General features: G+C 53.0%; 2 protein-coding genes across 2 annotated transcripts in view; one reads left to right on the top strand and one right to left on the bottom strand.

Moving 5' to 3' along the window:
* ITGB7 (integrin subunit beta 7) overlaps positions 1 to 3,812 on the bottom strand; it is a 48,026-nt gene extending 44,214 nt beyond the window's left edge. Inside the window, exons 1-3 of the mRNA XM_044679242.1 lie at positions 3,626 to 3,812; positions 1,916 to 2,015; positions 762 to 807 (exon numbers count right to left, since the gene is read on the bottom strand). Of these exons, the coding sequence (XP_044535177.1) occupies positions 762 to 807; positions 1,916 to 2,015; positions 3,626 to 3,812 (333 nt within the window). The remainder of the gene's footprint in view (positions 1 to 761; positions 808 to 1,915; positions 2,016 to 3,625) is intronic.
* Positions 3,811 to 19,040, top strand: LOC123250224 (myristoylated alanine-rich C-kinase substrate-like). Its single transcript, XM_044679241.1, has 7 exons — positions 3,811 to 3,954; positions 4,189 to 4,219; positions 5,098 to 5,205; positions 6,933 to 7,045; positions 7,242 to 7,358; positions 18,498 to 18,664; positions 18,890 to 19,040. Exons 1-7 carry the CDS (start codon positions 3,811 to 3,813, stop codon positions 19,038 to 19,040), a joined length of 831 nt encoding a protein of 276 aa, XP_044535176.1.
* The last annotated feature ends 29 nt before the right edge of the window (positions 19,041 to 19,069 follow it).

Below are 19,069 nucleotides of genomic sequence, written 5' to 3'. Positions count from 1 at the left end.
GGGGAGGGGTCTTTGGGGCTGGGGAGGTGGGACTAAGGGGTGGGGAGCCTCGGACTGGGCCAGGGGCCTTCCACAGTAAGGCCCGGATAGAGGGGGGCCAGGGAGAGGCAGGAGGGGGGTGCAGACTGGGCCCCAAAGGAGGCGGCGGCGGCTTGCCCAGCTCCCCCCGCCAGAGAGGTTTCCTGTTGCAATCAAAGCCCCGTTTGTGTCGGCCTGGAGCTGGAGCCGAAGGAGGAGAGAGAGCAGGGGAGGGAAGGGAAGGAGGCGGGAGTCTGGGGTTTTTTCCTTGAGGCCGCCTGCCCAGTGCCCTCACCCGCCTGTTTGCACTCCCTGCCTCAGGATCTGGGGCTCTGTCTCCCTTTGTCTCTGCCTCTCCTCACTCGGCCTTCCTGGTGCCTCTGCCCAGGGCTTCCCTTGGGTCTGGGGCCCTCAACCGTCCCTCCCATAGTTTATCAGCCCCAGGGATCCCCTTCTCTGTTTCTGTGTGTCTGTGCCCCTCCGCCTGCCCCTATGAGGGAAATGAGTTCCAGGCGCCCCAACACCTCAGCAGACAGGCTCTGCACCCCTCCCAGGCTCCCCGGGCCTCTGTAGGCCCCTGGCTAGTGGAAATGGTTCACTCACCCGCAGACACAAAAAGAAGACCCCCAGAATTCTCCCAGTGCCTACAGGCAGCCACACACACATGAAGCCCATCTGCACACAGGCCACTACATGCCCCAGCCTAGCACGTGCTTCCCCAGCCTCCCCCCACCGTGGCTCACCCATTTAAACCCCAGGGGGGCTGAGCAAGTACCCGACAGCCCCTGACTAGGGGGGGGGTTCTGAAAGGGGTGAGGGAGCTGGGGACCCGGCCCAGGCCACCTCTTAACAGGGTGGCTCCCCAACAAGTGTGAACATGATCAAACTTGGGCAGGTCTAAGATAATGGACTTCTCTGACCCTTCTACTGGAGCCTGATCTCTGATTCTGGGAAGAAGAGAGGCAAGAGGAGCCAGAGAGCAGAGGGGGATAGGGGGACAGATCTGACCTTCCCTCTGAGGCCCTCTTTGCTCTCCTCCCTCCACCAGCTTTCCCAAGCATCTCCCCCAGCAGAGCTGTCTGAGGCCCAGGCTTTCCCACCCCCAACCACCATGGCTCTGCCCAGGCCTGTCCCCAGCAGCCGCACCCTCCCAGCCCTCCCTGGCTTCCAGGCCCCATTCCTGCTCCTCCCTGAGAGCCTGCTTCAGGCTGCCTTTGGAGAGGGGGCCCAGGCTGGTCCTTGAGCCCTTCTCCAACCTTCCCCCCACCTCAAAACCTGAAGCCAGGCTTCTAACAGTAACTGGGCTAGAGGCTGGGAGCCAGGGTCACAGAGTGGGAACTGGGGTTGTAACCCCGGATTCCTGACTTCCAGGTGTCTGGACTGTCTCCCTAGAGAAGAGTTTTTAATCTGGGGTTGTGAACTTGTTTTGGTTCTTTTTTCAAAAAACAAACAAACATATTTTCATGTCTGAGTTTCAATATAATGGTTTTCTTTTACAATACCACAGACCTTATAGTCTTAAAAAACAAGCCCAAAGATTTCAACAGACTACCAAAGGGGTCTTCGACCAGAATCCCTGCTCAAGAATCTCCCAGACACATGCCTGGCAGCCCCCTTCCCCATTTCAGTCACCCCTCTGGAGATACAGACACCTCATTCCTAGGAAGAATGGGGTCCACGACCAGAATCCCTGCTGGGAAGAATAGGGTCCAAAGTCCTCCTGACCCTGCAGGGAAGCAGAGGTCTTGGCCTTCACAGTCCAGAACCCTAAAACCTTGTTACAGATAAAAAAGGGGCACGGGGAGGTCTGCAAGGCCTTAGAGAAAGAGGATACGTTGTGTCTTCCCATGCACCTGCATGCCATCCACAAAGTTTCACCTCTGTTAAGCACCCTGACCAAAGACTGGCCACAGCAAACCCACTGGACCCATAGCCAATGGGCTCTTTGCACACCTCCTCGCCCACCCTCCATCCTGGCTTGTCTGTGTCTGAACCATCTTTACAGAGGAAGGGGGACACAAGGAACTACACGGGGCGCACACACACACACACACACACACACACACACACACACACACACACAAAGTTCTGCTTTCTCTAGATGAGCTCACTCTTTCCAGTAGAGTTGCCAGCCCAGCCTAGTTTCCCCTTTTCCCCCCCTCAAATACACACCCCTCTCAGCAGCCCCTCCTCAAACTCAGGGCCCCCTCACTGGCCCCCCTCTTGGAAAAAGGTATAAAGGCTGCCTCCATTTCTCTCTCCAGGGCTCTCTGCCCCCCATCCCCACAAATCCCTTGTTTGTCTGCTTTTCTGTCTCTTTCCTAGGAGAATTTGCTCAGTCTACTTTCTCTAGAACCCCAGCTCCTTGGCCCCCCTGGCAAACCTTTCCCAGGACAAGAGAGGGGCAGAAGAGTAGAAGGCTCTCTAGGAGGAGTGTGTTTGGTGTCAGTGGGGGGAAGAGGGAGAGGACTGGGTGACTGTCAGCACCCAAGGATTTCATGCCAAGTGGGCAGGGTAGGGGGGCATGTTGGGATCTGCACGGCACACAGGCACTGTGCCAGGCCCCAGAGGAGGAGAGGAGCTCGGGACCCACAAAGAAGGGAGGGGAGCTAATCTTAGGACACCCCCCCCAATCTGGGCCCCTCCTCCCCTGTTTAAGATATAAAGTTCTCCTGCGGAGCTGCCCCTACCCCATCCCCAACCCAGGGACCAAGAACTCTAAACACACACCTTGAGAGTCCCAAGCCCAGGTCTCCTCCATGTTTGGCTTCAGGGGTGCTACTCCTCTGAAGCACAGGCTGAACCCACTACCCCAGAGAATGATAACTGGCTTCCTAGCCTCTTCTCCCTCCCTTGATTCCCAGACTCCCTTTTTTTAATTTTTGTTTTTTAATTTTTAAACCCTTACCTTCCATCTCAGCCTCAATACTAAGTATTGATTCCAAGGCAGAAGAGCTGGGCAATGGGGGTTAAGTGACTTGCCCAGACTTGGAAGTATCTGAGGTCACAAAATGAACCCAAGACCTCCCTTCTCTAGGCCATGTAGCTGCTCCTTCCCAGACTCTTTTTGGGGAATAGGAACAGAATCAGGAAAATGTGAGTCCCAATCTTGACTCAGACACTCACTAGTGGGATGACTCTGGGGCAAATCTACAAGCCTCAATTTCCTCATCTGTAAAATGGTAGTAATAATAGTACCTGCCACACAGAGTTGATTGTGAGGATCAACCCTTTGCAAACCTTAATTTGCCATCTAAATGTGTTGAGTATTATTATTCAGCAACAAATAACTACCCTTCACTTTCTCAGGCTCCAGGACAAGAGCTTCTCAACTCCCCAGTTCCCCCATCCTCTGTGCATGCAAGAGCCCTCTTCATTATAACGTTTTCCAAATGGTCCAGACCACATCACACACCCTACACCCACCCAGAACCCCATCAGAAGTGTGCACAGTACCCAGCCTGCCCATCTGGGGCCCATGAACCCAGGCCACCATCTCCCCACTCTGAATAACAGCCGTCCTCCACCCGACACCCCATAGCCCATTCTGATAATCCACCAACCTCCCTGTCCCCTTCCCTTTCCCCTCACAGCCCCCAAAACTCACACAAAGAGGCCATCTCCTTGGGAAGGTCAGGCTGGCCCAGGCCCCGGAAGCCAGGACTCAGCATCTCAAAAGGGGGGGATCCCCGAAGTCCCCCAGAGAAGGCGAAGGGGAAGCTTGTCGTCCCAGGGAAACCAGCCCCAGGTCCCAGGGCACTGGGGACAAACAGACGATCCTTATTGGCAGCCATGGCGGTGGCATGGGTGGCTGAGCCCTCTAGGGTCTGCAATGGGCGGGGGGGACCCTCAGCCACACCCCCCGCCCATGCCCGATGCCTGGGCCCGGGAGGCTCCGTGCCCACCCTGTCCAGCCCAACCACCAGGGCTCCAAGGGTCCTGGAGTGGGAAAGAAGAAAAAGGTCAGCTGAAGGGGGGGGGTAAGGGGGGGGTCATCCTTTGATTGTAAATACCCTTCTGGAGCCTCCCTGATCTGCAGCTGCTAGCAAAGGGCCTTGGGAAATTTAGGGGAAACACAGACCAGGCTAGAGCTGGGGCTTAGAGACACCCTCTAGATCCACTCTCGGAAGGACAGACTTGAGCCCTGGGGCTATTCTCTGTCCTAAGTAGGTGAAGGAGGTGAGGCTGGAGGAGGAGGGAGGTGAGGGGTCAGGCCTCAGGACATGTGAGTTTGGGACAACTAGGGAGGAGAATAAATCCCCTTCTGGATTTCCAAGGGGAAGCTGATCCTGTCACTTTCTAGGACCCTTTTGGGTCTTCTTATCTCTTTTTTTAATCTGTGCACATTTCACACTCAAGCCTTCTCAACTTACCCTTCTGGCACACTTACCCAATTCCCATTTTCTGACATTCTTATTCCCTTTCTCCCCAATTTTCTTTCCCCCTTCTTTCCCTTCTTCCTTTCCTTCTCTCCCTCCCCATTTCCTCTACTTTGGCCCTCCCCACCTCTCTATCTTCTCCCCAAATCTCTCCCTCCCTTTCCTCTTAAATGCCTCTTTTTCATTTCCCTCCTTCCTTCTTCCTTTGCAGCTCCTTCTAACTCATTCCTAGGCTCTCATTCCCTTCCCTGCATCCCCTGCTTCCTTGGATTCCACCCAGGCCATGGTGACTGGGCTTGGGAATGGGAAGCCTAAGCACCAAACCCAGGGTATCCCTCCTAGGCCTGGGAAATGGGAGGGGTTGGCCAGAGGATGACAGAAAAGCAAAACAGAATGAGAGAAACAGAGGTAGTGAGGCTTCCTGCATCTCTCCCTCAACATCTATTCTCCGAGTCATGATCTCTCAATAGCTCTCACCATCTCTATTCTTATAACTCTCAGTCTGTCTGTCTGCTTGGGTCTCTGACTCTGTATGTGTTATCTTGTCTAGGTTTCAGGGACTCAGGTGTCCAATGATGTATCCTTCCATCCTGGTCATGAGCCACCCCCTACCACATTCTCGTACCACACCCTTATACCCAGAAGTCTGACCTTCCAACCTCAGGGGCCCCATCTCTCTTCTTTTCCCCCTTCTCCTTAGAGTCCTTATCCCAGGTGGAGCCAGGAGTCCTGGCTCCCAGAGGCCCCTGGGCCACAGCCCAACAGGCTGGGCCACATTCCAACTGTATTAACCCTTTTGATGCCAAGGGTGAGAAGCAAGAGGCCCCCCCCCTTTTCCCCTCCCTGGCTAAAGCTTGGTCTCAAAGCCAGGATACCCAGGGGCTTCTGTCCTGGTTTCATTTCCCCTCCTCATAAAGATTCTAAACTAAGGTTTAAAGAGGAGAGACCCTAGAATGATAGACAGGAAGATAGCTTAAATCCTCCAGTCTTCCAAGGGAACGGGGTTTGTAGATGAAGGAATAGGAATTGCCTACCTCTCATCTCCAGAGAGTTTGTAAGAGGAATGGGGGACAGGGCTAGGAAGGGCCAGTGTCTTCTCTCTGGACCTTAGTTTCCCTCTGATGGGAAGCTCAGGCCCAAGGTAGGCTGGGGCTGTGTGTGGCTTTGGGGTTTGAGGAGAGAGGTAAAGAAAAATAAAGAAAAATCTGGGTTTCCCTGGGGAGCTGTCTGGAAAGAAGTGTTTCTCGCTCCTCTAACCCCACAAGATCCCACCAGAGAGTGGTGGGCCCAGTTGAGGGGTGGGCTGCTTTACAAAGCAGCTTCTCTTATAACTGAAGGGGGTGGGCGTGGGTAGGGATGGAGGGCGGATGGAAAGGGGGGCATGTCTCTCTGCCCAGTCCAGCTAAGCTTGTGGAACAAAGAGGCTCTTGTGGCTGCTTTACCCCCCCCCCGCCCCTTCTTCACCCCCCCCTGAATAAACACGACCACCTTTTTCCATGACCCCATCCACAGTCCCAGTGGAAGGACTCAGGCATCCTTAGGCCTCCTGCCTAGGCCCCCTGGCTGCTGCAGAGGGTATGGGGGTGTTTCCTTTGGTCCTGTGCCAACCTCAAAAGAGCCCAGACCCCTGGCTCCCCACCCACTCCCATCCCCAGGTGTCTTCCCTACACTAAACTGGCCCCAGGAAAGGGCAGTGCCCAGGGGAGAAGGCAGGCAATGCCAGTGGAATGTGTGTGGGCATCGGAGGGCACAGGCAGGGTGGGGCAGGGGGGAAACTGGAGGTGCCAGTTAGGTGGCTTTCTGAGCCAGGGGGGGTTGTGCCAGGGTGGGGGCAGAAGGGGGCGTGCCCTTCACTCCCTACTAGGGCCCTGAGCTATGGTGTATGAATGGGGGAAGGGGTGCAGTTTGGGAGGTGATCCCCAGTCCCTTCCCCTGGCAAGCTACACAAATTACTCACTTCCCTAATGCTGCCCAGTCCCCCTCTAAAATATGGGCAAGGAGGAGGTCTCTTCATCTCCCAAGGCCCCTGGCCTTCCCCAAAAGTTAGCCCATGGCAGGGGAGGCCATCACATCTAGGTATTGGAGCCAGGTATCCCGAGGTTAGGAACTGCCCCCCCTTACCCCCCATTCCTCATCCCCAGATCCCTCCCTCCCCATTCAAATAGACAGCACACACTCACCCTCTGGCTGCCTGAAACACTCCCTCCTACATACTGGGCAAGGCTGAGGAGATTAGCTGTGACTGCCAGGAAGAAAGAAGCAGAAGTCAATAAAGAGGGCTGGAGGAATGGGACTCTGGGGTCCTGGAGCTCCTTCTTTCAGTCTTTCAGCCTTCCCCTGTCCCAGCCAGGAGTTCAGCCAGCGGGAAGTAAAGGAAAGCCTCAGCCCAACCAGGAGGAGGGCGCACACTCAGCACCTCCGACCTAGGTGTTAGGAGAGTGAAATCCCTAAACCAGGAGTCCCCGGGCCCCTAACACCCCGTTGCTCCCCCGCGTTCCTCCAACCCCGGCTCTGTCACTATCCTTTCAATCTCAGCTCCTCACAGCCCTCCATCCAGTGTCAAAGGGGAGGAGAACCTCCCTGACCAAAATGCCCATTCCCCAGCTGCTCCGGGGCTGGAGCTCCGCACCCCCTGCCCGGCTTTTAGGGTGAGAGAACAAAGCCAATCCCCATTCTCCATACAATCCCTCTTCTGAGCTCCCTGCTTCTGGTACCCCCAAGGGGGGTAAGGGAGAAGATCTGAACCTGCCCGAAATTCGCCAGGTCTGGGAGAGAATAAGAGAAAGCCACGAAAGGCAGCAGGAAGAGTCCCTAGCCCCACAGACTCTCCTCCCACCCTCTCAGAGCGCCTATATACCCTCCTTGGGTCGATTGGAGCCCCCCCAAAGTCGGGAGACCCCTTCCCGCTTAAGCGCCCAAGAGGCAGCCTTCCCAGACCACCGCTGCTCCCCTCTCCCGCTTGTGGGACCCAGGCATCCCGGACCCCTTTTGCTTCTGACTCACCTGGAGGGGGAGGGGGCAGGAGAAGCTTCGAAGCCTGGAGGTCCCAGAATTAGATAGTCTTGGTGATGGGCTGGCGCTAGAATGGGGGTTCGCGGTCACTGGGGGATGGGGGGTCCACCGGCTCTAGGCTAGGACTGTCCCGGGGCCTCTTGGAGCCTGCCCGCCCACGTGACCGCCCCAAAATATCCGACACATTTTCTCCCAAACCGCACACTGACTCCGCAGGCGGGGACACGGAAAATATTTTCTTTCTTTTTCTCCCTCCCTCCCTCCTCTTCTCCCTCCCTTCCTTGCCCTGCTCCCTCCTCCCCCTCCCGCCCTCGCTCCTCCCTCCCCGGACGGCTGCCCAGGCCGGCTCCCTCCCTGGTGCCCTGGGGCTGGGGAGGGGGGGGGGCTGAGAAGAAGGGGGCGGGGCAGCCGGGGACGCCTGTGTCTCTGCCCCTCCCTTTGCTTGGCCTCTGTTGCTCTGTCCCAGGGGAGAAGAGGCATGGCTTAGGGGCAGGGAAGGTCAGTGTCTAGGGTGCCAGGATGCCAGCCCCCTTTCGGATTTTTGCTTTATCCCCTTTCCTCAATTGTTGGGGGTGGGGTGGGGCAGGAAGAGTTTGACTAGGCTGAGGACTGGCCGGTTCTCCATCATGCCAACCGCTTTTGCTCACTGTGTCACCAATGTGGAGGGGTGGCTACTACTCACCCCCAAACACCGGGGGAGTGGCACTGACAGGGGTATGCCAGCCTCTTAAGCATACAAACACACACACACAACCCTCTACCTTTCCTTGCTTCTTCGGAGGAGCTTCTTCCTTACCCTTCCCTTCTTCAAATCACTTCACTAAACGTATCCTCAGCTCCTTCGGTGTGCCAGGCAGTACCCGCTGGGGAGCCATAAAGAGATGAAAGATAGGCTCTGCCCTCATGGAGCTTACAGTCCAATGGAGGAGACAACCTCCAAACAAATATCCCAGGCAGACGTTGTGATTTAAAGGGCAAACTGGTTTGGCTGGTGGGGATTTGGAGAGGGGACGTTGGAGCCTTAGAACGAAAACCTTCTTCCCCTTCCCCTGTGGGAGGCAGAGCACCAGGATTCGCCCATTATGTTCTCCTCCTCTAGTGCCGGGTCTGAAAAGGGAGAAAGAGGCAGGGAGGGAGCAGCGAGGGAGGCAGAGGGGCACTGGACGAGTGGCTGGGCTGTGGGAGGACTGCTAGGTGTGAGAAGGACGGCCAGAGCCCGAGTCTCGAGGGTGTCTGCGCGTAGGTGCTCGACACACAATTGTGTTCCGTAGATGTTATTGACTGGGAGTGGGTGTGTCTGTCACCGTCTGATGGCTTTTGTGAGGGTGTCTTCTATGTTTCTAACTCCATCACAAGCACACACTACATTTCCAGCAGTGTGGCCGGGGAGGTTTGCGGGTACCCGGACCTACGAGCCGGCTGTTGGATTTGGGGGCAAAGGGAGGAGCCTGAAGAAGGGGTGGGACCTGGGAGTCTAAGTCCCGCCCTGGGTCCCTTCTCTATAATCGGACACCTCTAGAAGAGGGAGCGTTAGAAAACAGGAGGCGGGCTGGAAAGGGGCAGGCTACACTGGATGGTTGTGGAAACTGGTCTGAGAGACGCTGCCCAAAGGAATTTATTCCTTTTTTCCACTAATTACTCTCTAGGGTCCTATATATACTCTGCAGGAGACCTTGGAGAGCCGGGGACTAGGACTCCCGGGCACCATTACATTTTCCATTTCGAACCACTCCTAGGTTCTTGGTCCTTGGGCTGCTCTAGTGATTGTTGAAGTAACGTGAAGAAGAGGTTCTTTCCTCGTCCCCGGAGATCGGGGCTCTGGAGCCTAGGATGGCTAGGTCTTCTCTCCGTCTGTGGCGCGGGGAGGAGCCTGGATTTAGTACTCCTGGGGCCCAGGCCCCCGAGCGGCGGCCACGGCGGCTGTTGACTTTACTCGGTTACTCTGGGAGCCACGCTGGAGCGGGGAGGGGCTGTCAGAGAAGTTGGACCCGGGCGTCTTGGCTAGGGAGAGAGATGGTGGAGCCCCCGTGTGTGCTGGGGGAGGGGGCTTCTCTACACAATTAACTCTTTCTGCCCAGCAGCAGTTTGGGGAGGGGGGCGGAACCCAGCTGCGGTTTGGAAAAGCGGTCCAGATCCGCTTCCCTGGCACATCTGTACTTGGTTTGCAGTGAATGAGTCTCCTGTTCTGAGTCGGGCGGGGACACCGTTACCTCTCCCCTCCTTTTCCCGGGCTTCCCCACACAAACCCGGGCCCCACCCCCAGGTTCCCTCCCCAGGCATCACCTTCAGGCTGGCTCGCCACCACAGAGCCACAAGCCGACCCTTCTTGGGACACAACAAGCCTTGTTCCAAGAGGAGGGGACAGGAATGGGAAGATGAGGAAGGGACAAACGCTTCGGGTGGGGGCGGGGCGGAGGCCCAAGGACACCGTTCGAGGAGCACTGTCAGTCCGCCTCTACGTTTAATTGCTTCCTAAGGGTCCCCTCGGTCGAGTGGCCCCTCGCTTTGAAAACCCTGCTCTAGCTGGGCTCGTTCTCTAGGGATGAATACACAGGCACCACTCCCACCCTGCTTGGGAGTGCCCAACAACGGGGGTCTGTGTAGCGCTGGCCTCAGCTCAAAGCAAACACAGAGCCAGGCAGGGGCTGGAGGAAAAGGAGCAGGGGAGGAGGAGAGGACCGGGCCACAAAACGGAGAGCTGCTTTTCCCCCTATTGGTCCCAGGAGGCTGGGAGCCAGGAGTCCTGGCTCACTAGCAAGAGGTAAAGACAAGAGGGGCCTTGGATGACAGGGTTCCGTCTCCCCTCACCCTCTGCCCCCCAACCTTCCTTTCAAGCCAGCCCCTCTACTTGTCCTGGGGGCAAACTCACTAGCCAATGATGCAATCTGGTATAATGACGTCATGGGGGACCCCCCTGGCTCTCTCATTTCATGAAGCCTCCCGTTTCTGCTCCCCAGAATTAACCCTTTCTGAGGTACAGAGAAGGTGACAAGATCCATGGAGACTTTGGGCCTACTATCTCAAGGATAAAGAAGGGAGCCCTAGACTTTGGACATCGAGGGAGGAGCAGGAGCAGGAGGAGGAAGGGGTGGGCCCACGAAGCTTAGGATAGAAGAGAAAGGGGAAAGCCAGGGACGCAATCAATGTGTTTGAGACCCAGAGCACCTTAGAGCACTGCCTGACTCCCCCAAGAGCCCTCAGCTCCTCAGCCTGTGCCATTTGACTGGCATTATGGAAACATCCTCCATTCAGGACCTTCTCAGTGTTCCTTTGGGAGAGGTGAAGGCAGTTGACAGCTTGGGGGAGTGGGGAGATACACATAAGACTGGAACTGTGCCAAGGCCTCTGAGGGAATCATTAGGGCACAGGAGTGCCCATAGGGGAAAGAGCACCAGGGAAGTGTTAGAGGAAAACATGTTTTGTACAACATAGCCTGGCCTCCCTGGTCTGCTCTCAGTGCCAAGCCTTGTGCCAGACCTACACTCCCCCCCCAACTCTTGGCCAGCTTGCTGGTCTTCCTTCTGCCAGCCTTGTGCTCTGCTCTGCAACCAGGAGGTACATGTATGTGATGGGGCAACAGTCAGGGATGTCTTGTGATAACATCACTTACTCTTCTCCTTGAGAGTGGGAGCTATCTTCCATCTTCCTTGGTATCCTTGGCACTACTAGGTGCATGATAACTGTTTATTGGCCCAGTCCCTGAACCCCAGGTCCTAACCCATGTTCCCCTTAGAGCATCTTTCTCTGGTTACTATAGGGACAGCTCGCTCTAAGCTCAGGAGAGGATCCTTCCTGTCTGGCAGAGAGGGGTGTGCGAGGTCAGCCTTCAGTTCCAAAGGGGATAGTGAGCCCCCTCTGGTGGCCAGTGCAAAAGGGAGGGAGACCTGGATGCCTGGGTCCTGTCCTCGACCTTGTCCTGGATGAATCTTCCTCCTGTTCCACCTCCAAAGCCATAGGGAAGGAAAACAAGGGTGGAGAAGGGAAAACCCTGGAGTCCCCTGAGATGGAACCAAATAACAGGATTATCAACTCCCAGGCTGCAAGCTCCCTCTCTCTCAGGTCACCTCCTGTCCAGCTGGAGCCCTGATCAAGCAGAAAAGTCTTGTCTTCTCTCCTAGCCTGCCTCACCCAAAGTCAGACGAGTCTCAACCTGTCTGTTTCACTCTGAACCTTCAATGAGGGTTTATAGCTGTGCCTTAACCGTTTGGGACTCTTTGTCTGAAAGTCTGTGTTCAAGATACGTCCATGTGTGCACACATGTAAGCCCCCTTCGATAGAGGGGGCAGGGTTAGCATCCCCCATAACCCACTGAAGCCCCTCAGTTCTTCCCCTGGATTGCAGGAATAGATGTCTTTTGTTCCACCCTACTACCTGCCTCCAAGGATCAGATGAGATGATAATTGTAAAAAACACCTAGCAATGTGCCTGGCACATAGTAGGCACCATGTAACCATTGCCTCTTTCCTTCCCCTCCCCAACTAAGGAGGCTAGGAATCTTGGAAGCCAGAGAAGGGTGGGAAATGGGGGGGGGGGTTGTCTATCCCTCCTCTGCCCACCAAGGAGCAGCCACTTCAGTCTCAGAATACTATAGTTCAAGAGAGTCTCTGGAGAAAGTAGAGAAGGTTTAAATCAGTGGTTCCCAAATTTTTTTGGCCTACCGCCCCCTTTCCAGAAAAAAATATTACTTAGCCCCCTGGAAATTAATTTTTTTTAATTTTAATAGCAATTAATAGGAAAGATAAATGCACCTGTGGCCATCGCCACTTCCCTGGATTGCTGCAGCACCCACCAGGGGGTGGTAGCACCCACTTTGGGAATCACTGGTTTAATTAAAGGGTTTTTCTTTTCTTTTTAATTAACTATTTATTTATTTATTTTAAAAGTAAATGTTCTTTTCCCGCCCCCAATAACTGCAGAAACAATTTCTGACACATTTTGCCATTCAGATTTTCTGCCTTTCCCCCAGACTGTCAATAATCTGATCCAAGTTATCCCAGGGTTTTGGGGCAATACATATTTCCATATTCCCTATGACATGACAAAAGTCACACATCACACATGCAATAAAACACTCGTGAAGGAAATCAAGGAAAGATGGCCTGCTTTGATCTACACTCAGATCCCATCAGCTCCTTCTTGGCTGAAGGGTTTTTCAGGGGGAATCCCCAAGTGTGGGGAAATGTTGGAGCTGAAAGAGACCCTAGAGATTAGCTGGCCTTCCCCTTACTCCTGAATCAAAGCAATAGTTTGCCCAAGGTCACACAACAATAGATTGTCCAAGGTCCCAACAATTAAATGGCTGAGATAGGGCTTGAATTTATGTCTTCTAATCCCAGGTTCCCTGATTTTTCCATTATAACATACTTCCTCCTAAGGCAGGCTTTCTCTTTTTCTCTTGACTCCACTGCTGTAGACCTTGAGAAAGTCAAGGTTAACTCCCAACATTGCTTTGACCTATTTTCTTCCCTGTCCTACATCCCCCAAGGCCAGAGTGGTGGGTGAGGCCATTGTAGCACCTTCACCCTCACACCCTGGGACTTCCCCCACTCTGGAAACTCCCAGAACTCAGACATCTGGCTCCCCTTTCCCCTTCCTCCCACCGCCTGAACTTTTGGGGGGCTTCTGTGAGGTCTTCCTCCATCTCCAACTGGGACAAGATCTACCAGTATCCATCTTCCAATTCTTGGTTTTCTTCTCCAGGCTTAGTACCTTCTTAAAGCCATCAAGAGGACTCCATGGCCATAACCCTGTCTGTCCCAGCCTCTGTAGAAGGGAGGAAGAGAACCTGGGGAAGATTGTTCTTCCAGGAAACTCAGGAGGGCAAGGATTTGGGGGCCCATCCCTTAACTGCCCATCTTCCTTGAGCCACGGATGAAATGGGAGAGAGAGGCAAGATTAAGCCTAGAGTTAGATTAAGGGTCAGGGGGAAGGACTAGCTGGGGGTGAAGATGTGGGCGGAGCTGTTCCACTCGGGATCAGCTCAGCTCAGCCAGACTCCGGACTAATCCGGTCCCACTACCCTTACCAGCTCTCTTCCTCCCTCCCCTCCCCACCCCCCAGTCATCAGCCCCATTCTGCTGCTTCTGGTGCTGGATGGACTTCTCTCTGGGTTTGCGCCTAGGGCCTCAGGGCAAGAAGGCTCTCCCCAGGCAGTCCCCCACTCCTTCTGCTCACAATCTCCCTTCTTCCTGTCCCTTGTGTCTACCTCCTGCTTGTCCTTGTTCTCCCTACCCACTCTTTGTTTGTCCCTGCCCTTCCTGTCCTTCTGCCTGTTTCTGTCCTGCCTGCCCCCACCTTCCCTGTCCATCCTGTGCCTATCTACCCATAGGCTGTTCCCACACCCCTTGCCCCGTTTGTTCACCTTCTACCTGCCCTGACTTCTGTAGTCTTTGCCCTGCCTGTCCCCGTCCACCCTGCTCCAGTCACCCTCCTACCTGTTCCCATCCCTCCCTTGGCCCCACCTGTCCCTCCTCCAAGGGCCAGGGAACCTGCCCTTGCTCCCATTGTTGTTATGGCAGCAGCTACAGCTGTTACCCTGCTCAGGGTTCCAGCCCCCCTGCCAGCTGCTGCAGCTGTTGTTGCAAGGGTCTCCAGCCCTCTGGAGGTCGTTGTTCAATGGCCTAGATTGACTTTTGTCCCTTTGTGGAATTTATCATCCTTCCAAAAGGATGCCCACTGCTACTGCTGCAGCTCCCTCTCCAAAGTTCTCTTTCTGGAGTCCTCTCAACGTGGGGCTGTCTAGGTGGCAGCTCCCACCTGGAGGGACACAGAGGGGGGCCAACTGAGAATCAGCAGCCCAAGGACTGTGGGTTCCTGGGAGTGAGAGATTTGTCCCTTCTGAAATTAGTCACAGTGGAAGAGTGGTCTCCATTGCCATTCTCATTGGCATGAGAAAAGAACTTCATCACCCACCACTTCTAGAGGCTGTCTCTCCCCTAGGTGAAGGAGCTTTCTCAACTGTACAACTCTACGAGTCTTAGGTTTCCAGTTCTCATTGGAATAAGACTCTTCTCTTCGGACAATACAGGTAAGAGAAACTTCTCTATTTAAGAGAGTTGGAGGTTCTTTTGTCTGTACTTAGCCCTGCTCGCTCACTCCCGCCCACCTGAATCCCTGAGAGCCCATGAGAAGGAGCTAGAATCCTGATCCTCTGGTGTCCAGGCCAGTCAGTCTCCTAGGACTGGGAAGAGAGGCTTAAGCAATGATCTTCAACTCCCTTCCTTCTTATGGTTCACCTGTCTGCAATGTTCTTTCTCTTTGAGTCTTTCTGATTGTCTTTGTCTAGATATTTCTGTATTTAGGTATCTCTAGGGATCTCCAAAGTCCCATGACCTCAATCCCTTACTCCCTTCCCTCCCACCCTGCATAATCTCATAAGTGATATTCTTGCCCAGCTGGTCTAAGTGGGGAGTGGAAATCTGGGAGAAGAGAGCACCATATGGCTTAGACTTCCAATACTCCTTTCTACCTCATTTTCCCCAATCTATTTGCTTTCAGTCACTGTCTCCCTAACCTTAGCCCTGGCCCCAGGGGAAGGCAGACACTTTGCCACTAAGAAGTTAGAAGAAGATCTTATAACGGTCACCTCTGGAGGGCCACTAGATAAGAATTCTCTGTCCTTATTTTATGTTTCTCTTCCAAACTATCTCTGGGCCATTCTCAGTCTTTCTCCCCTTTGTTCCTGGCATTGGGACTCTTCCTCTCTCAGTCTTTCCCTTGGTATATTTTCCTGCTGTCTCTCTGCCTTTCCCTCTAGCTATACAACAGTCTCTTCTTCTGCCAGGCTAACTCTTTTCCACTTTCTTTGTCCCTATCTTCTCTCCTTCTATTTCTATATTTTGTTTTTCCCCTTTCCTCCCTCTCAATCCATCTCTCCTGTCTTCCTCCTCTTTATCTCATTATCCCTATCTCCATTTATTTTCTTTGGGATCCCTTGCCTTTCTTGTGGGTATTCTCTTCTGTATTTTTGCTCCCCAACTCCCACCCTTCCACCCATTTTCGGGTCAATTTGGGATTCCTTCCATTCCTCTTTTTATTTTTCCGTCTGCCTCTGTCTTTGTCTCTGTCATCCCCTCCATCTTTTTCTCTTTTATTTTTCTTTTCTTCCTGTCTTTACCCTTCTCTCTTTCTCCTTGGATACTGCTTCTCACTTGAAAACCACAATTGTCTCCTGTTCTGCCAGGACCCTAAGGTATTCTATGTTTGTCCCACATTCATTCCTGAAATCTTCCATTGAAGGGAGAGAAGAAGGATGGTCAAAACAGTTAACAGAATTCTTCCCTCATCCAAAAAGCCAGGACATCTGAGTCTCATTCCAATTTCTTGTTCTCCTCAAAGTAGAATATGTTGTTGTTGTAGTTGTTGTTGTAGTTGTTGTTGTTGTTTCCTGACTGATATATAGCAATGAACAGTAGTGGTGGTGAACAAGAACTTGGAGGGTGTGTAGGGTTTTCAGACTTTATCCCCTCCAAATCCTTTTGGTTAAGTTGGTTAATTTTTTTAAATCCTTACCTTCTGCTTTAGAATTGATATTAAGTATGAGTTTCATGGCAGAAAAGTAGAAAGGGCTAAGCAATTAGGGTTAAGTAACACAGCTAGGAAGTGACTGAAGCTAGATTTGAACCCAGGACCTCCTGTCTCCAAGCCTGGCTCTGTATCCACTGTGCCACCTCACTGCCCTGAGGCTAGTTAATTTGTAAAAGCATGCTGCTGCTTCTTAACTATAGCTCAGTCATAGCTCTAAGAAGGCAAGAAGATACTATGGAAATGGTTACATTCTGAATAAGCCAATAATAAAAATAATATAGATAATAATTAGAGGTAATTTTGCTTTTGTATTCAAATCTGGCCTCAGACACTTCCCAGCTATGTGACCCTGGGCAAGTCACTTGACCCCCATTGCCCACCCTAATCACTCTTCCACCTAGGAGCCAATACACAGAAGTTAAGGGTTTAAAAAAAAAAAAAAAAAAAAGGAGTCCTGGTGCCCATGAGTAGATTATGGTGGGAAGTTGAATGAGTTCAATTTGACAAGCATCTCAACAGCCTGGCCCATTTGTGCTTTCTCTAGCTACTACAGAATGTTTTGTTTTTTTGTTTTAATATTTAATTTTTTTCAAGTTATATGTAAAAATAAATTTTAACCTCTGTGTTTTGCAATCTTGAGTTCCAAATTTCTTCTGCCCTCTCTCCTTTCCCCTCTCTTGGAGAAGGCAAATAATTTCATAAAGGTTCCACATGTGCAATCATGCCAAACATATTTACTTCTTAGTCATGTTATGAAAGAAAGCACAGACTCAGACAGACTCACATGCATGAAAAATAAAATAAAAAAACCAGTATACTTCGGTCTGCATTGAGATTTCATCAGTTCTTTCTTTAGAGGTGAATAGCATTTTTCATCATGTGTTTCAGAATTGTCTTAGATCTTTGTGTTACTGAGAATAGATAAGCCTTTCATGGTTGATCATTGCTACAATATTACATTACTGTGTACAATGTTCTTCTGGTTCTGTTCATTTCACTTTGCATCAGTTCATGTAAGATTGTCAGGTTTTTCTTAAATTGTCCTCATAATTTCTTAAAGCACAATAATATTCCATCACAGTCATATACCACAACTTGTTCAGCCATTCCCCAATTGATGGGAATCTTCTCAATTTCCAGTTCTTTGACAAGCTGCGGTACAGTGTGGTCCATGTGGGGAGCAGGCACTGAGGATTTGACTGGGTTACCTCAATTCAAATTCCAAAGCAACCTGGCCTAATTCACTTAGAATCATAAGGTTATCCCCTTAGGGACAATGCCTTCATTTTAGAGAGGGAGTAACTGAAATCTAGGGATTTTAAGTGACTTGCCTAAACTGAAATGAGATTTGAACCCAGGTCCTCAGACTCTGGGATCTCTTTTTATTATTATTATTTTTTAAACCCTTACTTCAAGTCTTAGCTTTAAGATAGAAGAGCAACAAGGGCTAGGAGGCAATTGGGGTTGAGTGTAGTCATTCAACCAAGGCCATCCTGGCAAAACAGCTAGATGTTGGAGTGGACAGAATGGCTGGAGTCAGGAAGACTCGGGTTCAAATTCAGCCTCAGACAGTAATGAGCCTCCCAGGCTTGTGGTAAAGATAAAATGAGTTAATATTTGCAAATTGCTTTGCAAACCTTAAGGCATAATATAAGTGCCAGCTATCTGATACTCTGATTATTCCATAGATGTGGGGAGTTGTGGTAACGATTAAATAACAATGTTTGTAAAGTGTCTTCCAACTAGTCATATATCAGAGCTAGCAACTATTAATATTAACTCTTATTATTGGACCTGATCCTCAAAACCATGAGGCAGTTCCAATTATTATTTCTATTTCATAGACGAGAACATCGAGGCTGAGAGTGATTTAAGGGATTTACCCAGGATCACATAGGCATTTCTGCCTTCAAGCCCAGAAGCAGCAGCCTGGCTCCAGCATCACCTCTGGGAGCCCCAGGTAAAAGTGCTTTGTAAACCTTAAAGTTATCTGCAGGCTGGTTAGTGGGAGGAGGAGAGGAGAAAGAAGAGAAGATGGAGGGAGAGGAGGAAGGAGAGAGGGGAGGAGAGGGAAAAAAGGAAGGAGAGAGCGGGAAGGGGGAAGAGGAGGAGGGAAAAGGTGGAAGATTGGGGAGGGGAGGGAGAGAGGTGGAATAGAGGAAAGAGAAGGGGAAAGAGGAGGCAGAAGGGAAAGGGGGGGAAAGATGGGGGAGGAGGAGAAGGGAGGAGGGTGGCGGCAAAGCCTCTCTAATCGAGTCCTCTCTAACCCAGGTCTCTGGACTCGAGGGTGTAGCGTTTGGACCATGCCACCATGGTGCTCTCGGAAAGCAGAGTGAACCGCCCGGCCCAGCAGAGGTGAGCCTGCGTCGCTCTTAGCCTTCCCACTCCCGGGCTACCGAGTGCGTGCCAGGGGTGGGGTCCAGTAGCTCAGAAGGGAGGGGGAGGAGGGAGGAGCAACGCGAAGCCCTGCCTCTTTCTCGAGCCATAGGCCCCGCCCCAGCCGAGGCGCTGGGACCTCGTCACGTGACAGTGCTGTCATGGCGGGGCCCACGGCGGCCTCAGGCCAGCCGGGCTCCCGGAAGCGGAGCAAGGGGCGGGGGCTTCAGCTGGAGCCGGAGTGGGGCGGGCGGGAGCCGGACGCGACCGGAGCGTCCCCGCAAACCGGGGCAGCAGGTGAGAGCCGGGCAGCGAGCAGAAGGGGCCGGGGAAGTGTTGGAAGAGCGGGTCGGGTACGGGAGATGCACGCGCGCGGGGCAAGCGGGGGGTGGGGGAGGCGCATGGGGGAGGGGAGCTGGGGATGGGGAGCCCGGGAGCGGACCTGGGAGAGGGTTTGCATTCAGGATTGGGGTGGGGGGATACCAGAGGAGACAGAGCTGCCTCGGGAGAGGGGTTGCAGTGGGGGTGTCCCGGTGGGGCTCCCTGGGTCTCCAGAAGCCCCAGAACCCCCTCCCCAGCAGTCTCCGGAGACAAGACTCCTACCTGACTGGTCCCTCCGGTTGGGGCTCGGGGACCTACGGGGAGGCTTGTCAGGAGAGGGCGTGGAGCCGTTTCCTGGCTGCCTACCCACCCAGGCCCTTGGCAGTGCCAGCTGGGCTCTGGGTGTGACCCCAGCCCCTCTTCTCTGTCTTCCCTAG

Source organism: Gracilinanus agilis, chromosome 5 (genome assembly GCF_016433145.1).
Source record: "Gracilinanus agilis isolate LMUSP501 chromosome 5, AgileGrace, whole genome shotgun sequence".
NCBI lineage: Eukaryota > Metazoa > Chordata > Mammalia > Didelphimorphia > Didelphidae > Gracilinanus > Gracilinanus agilis.
Note: the sequence above shows the minus strand (reverse complement) of the source record. Positions and strands in the feature narration are given on the sequence as shown.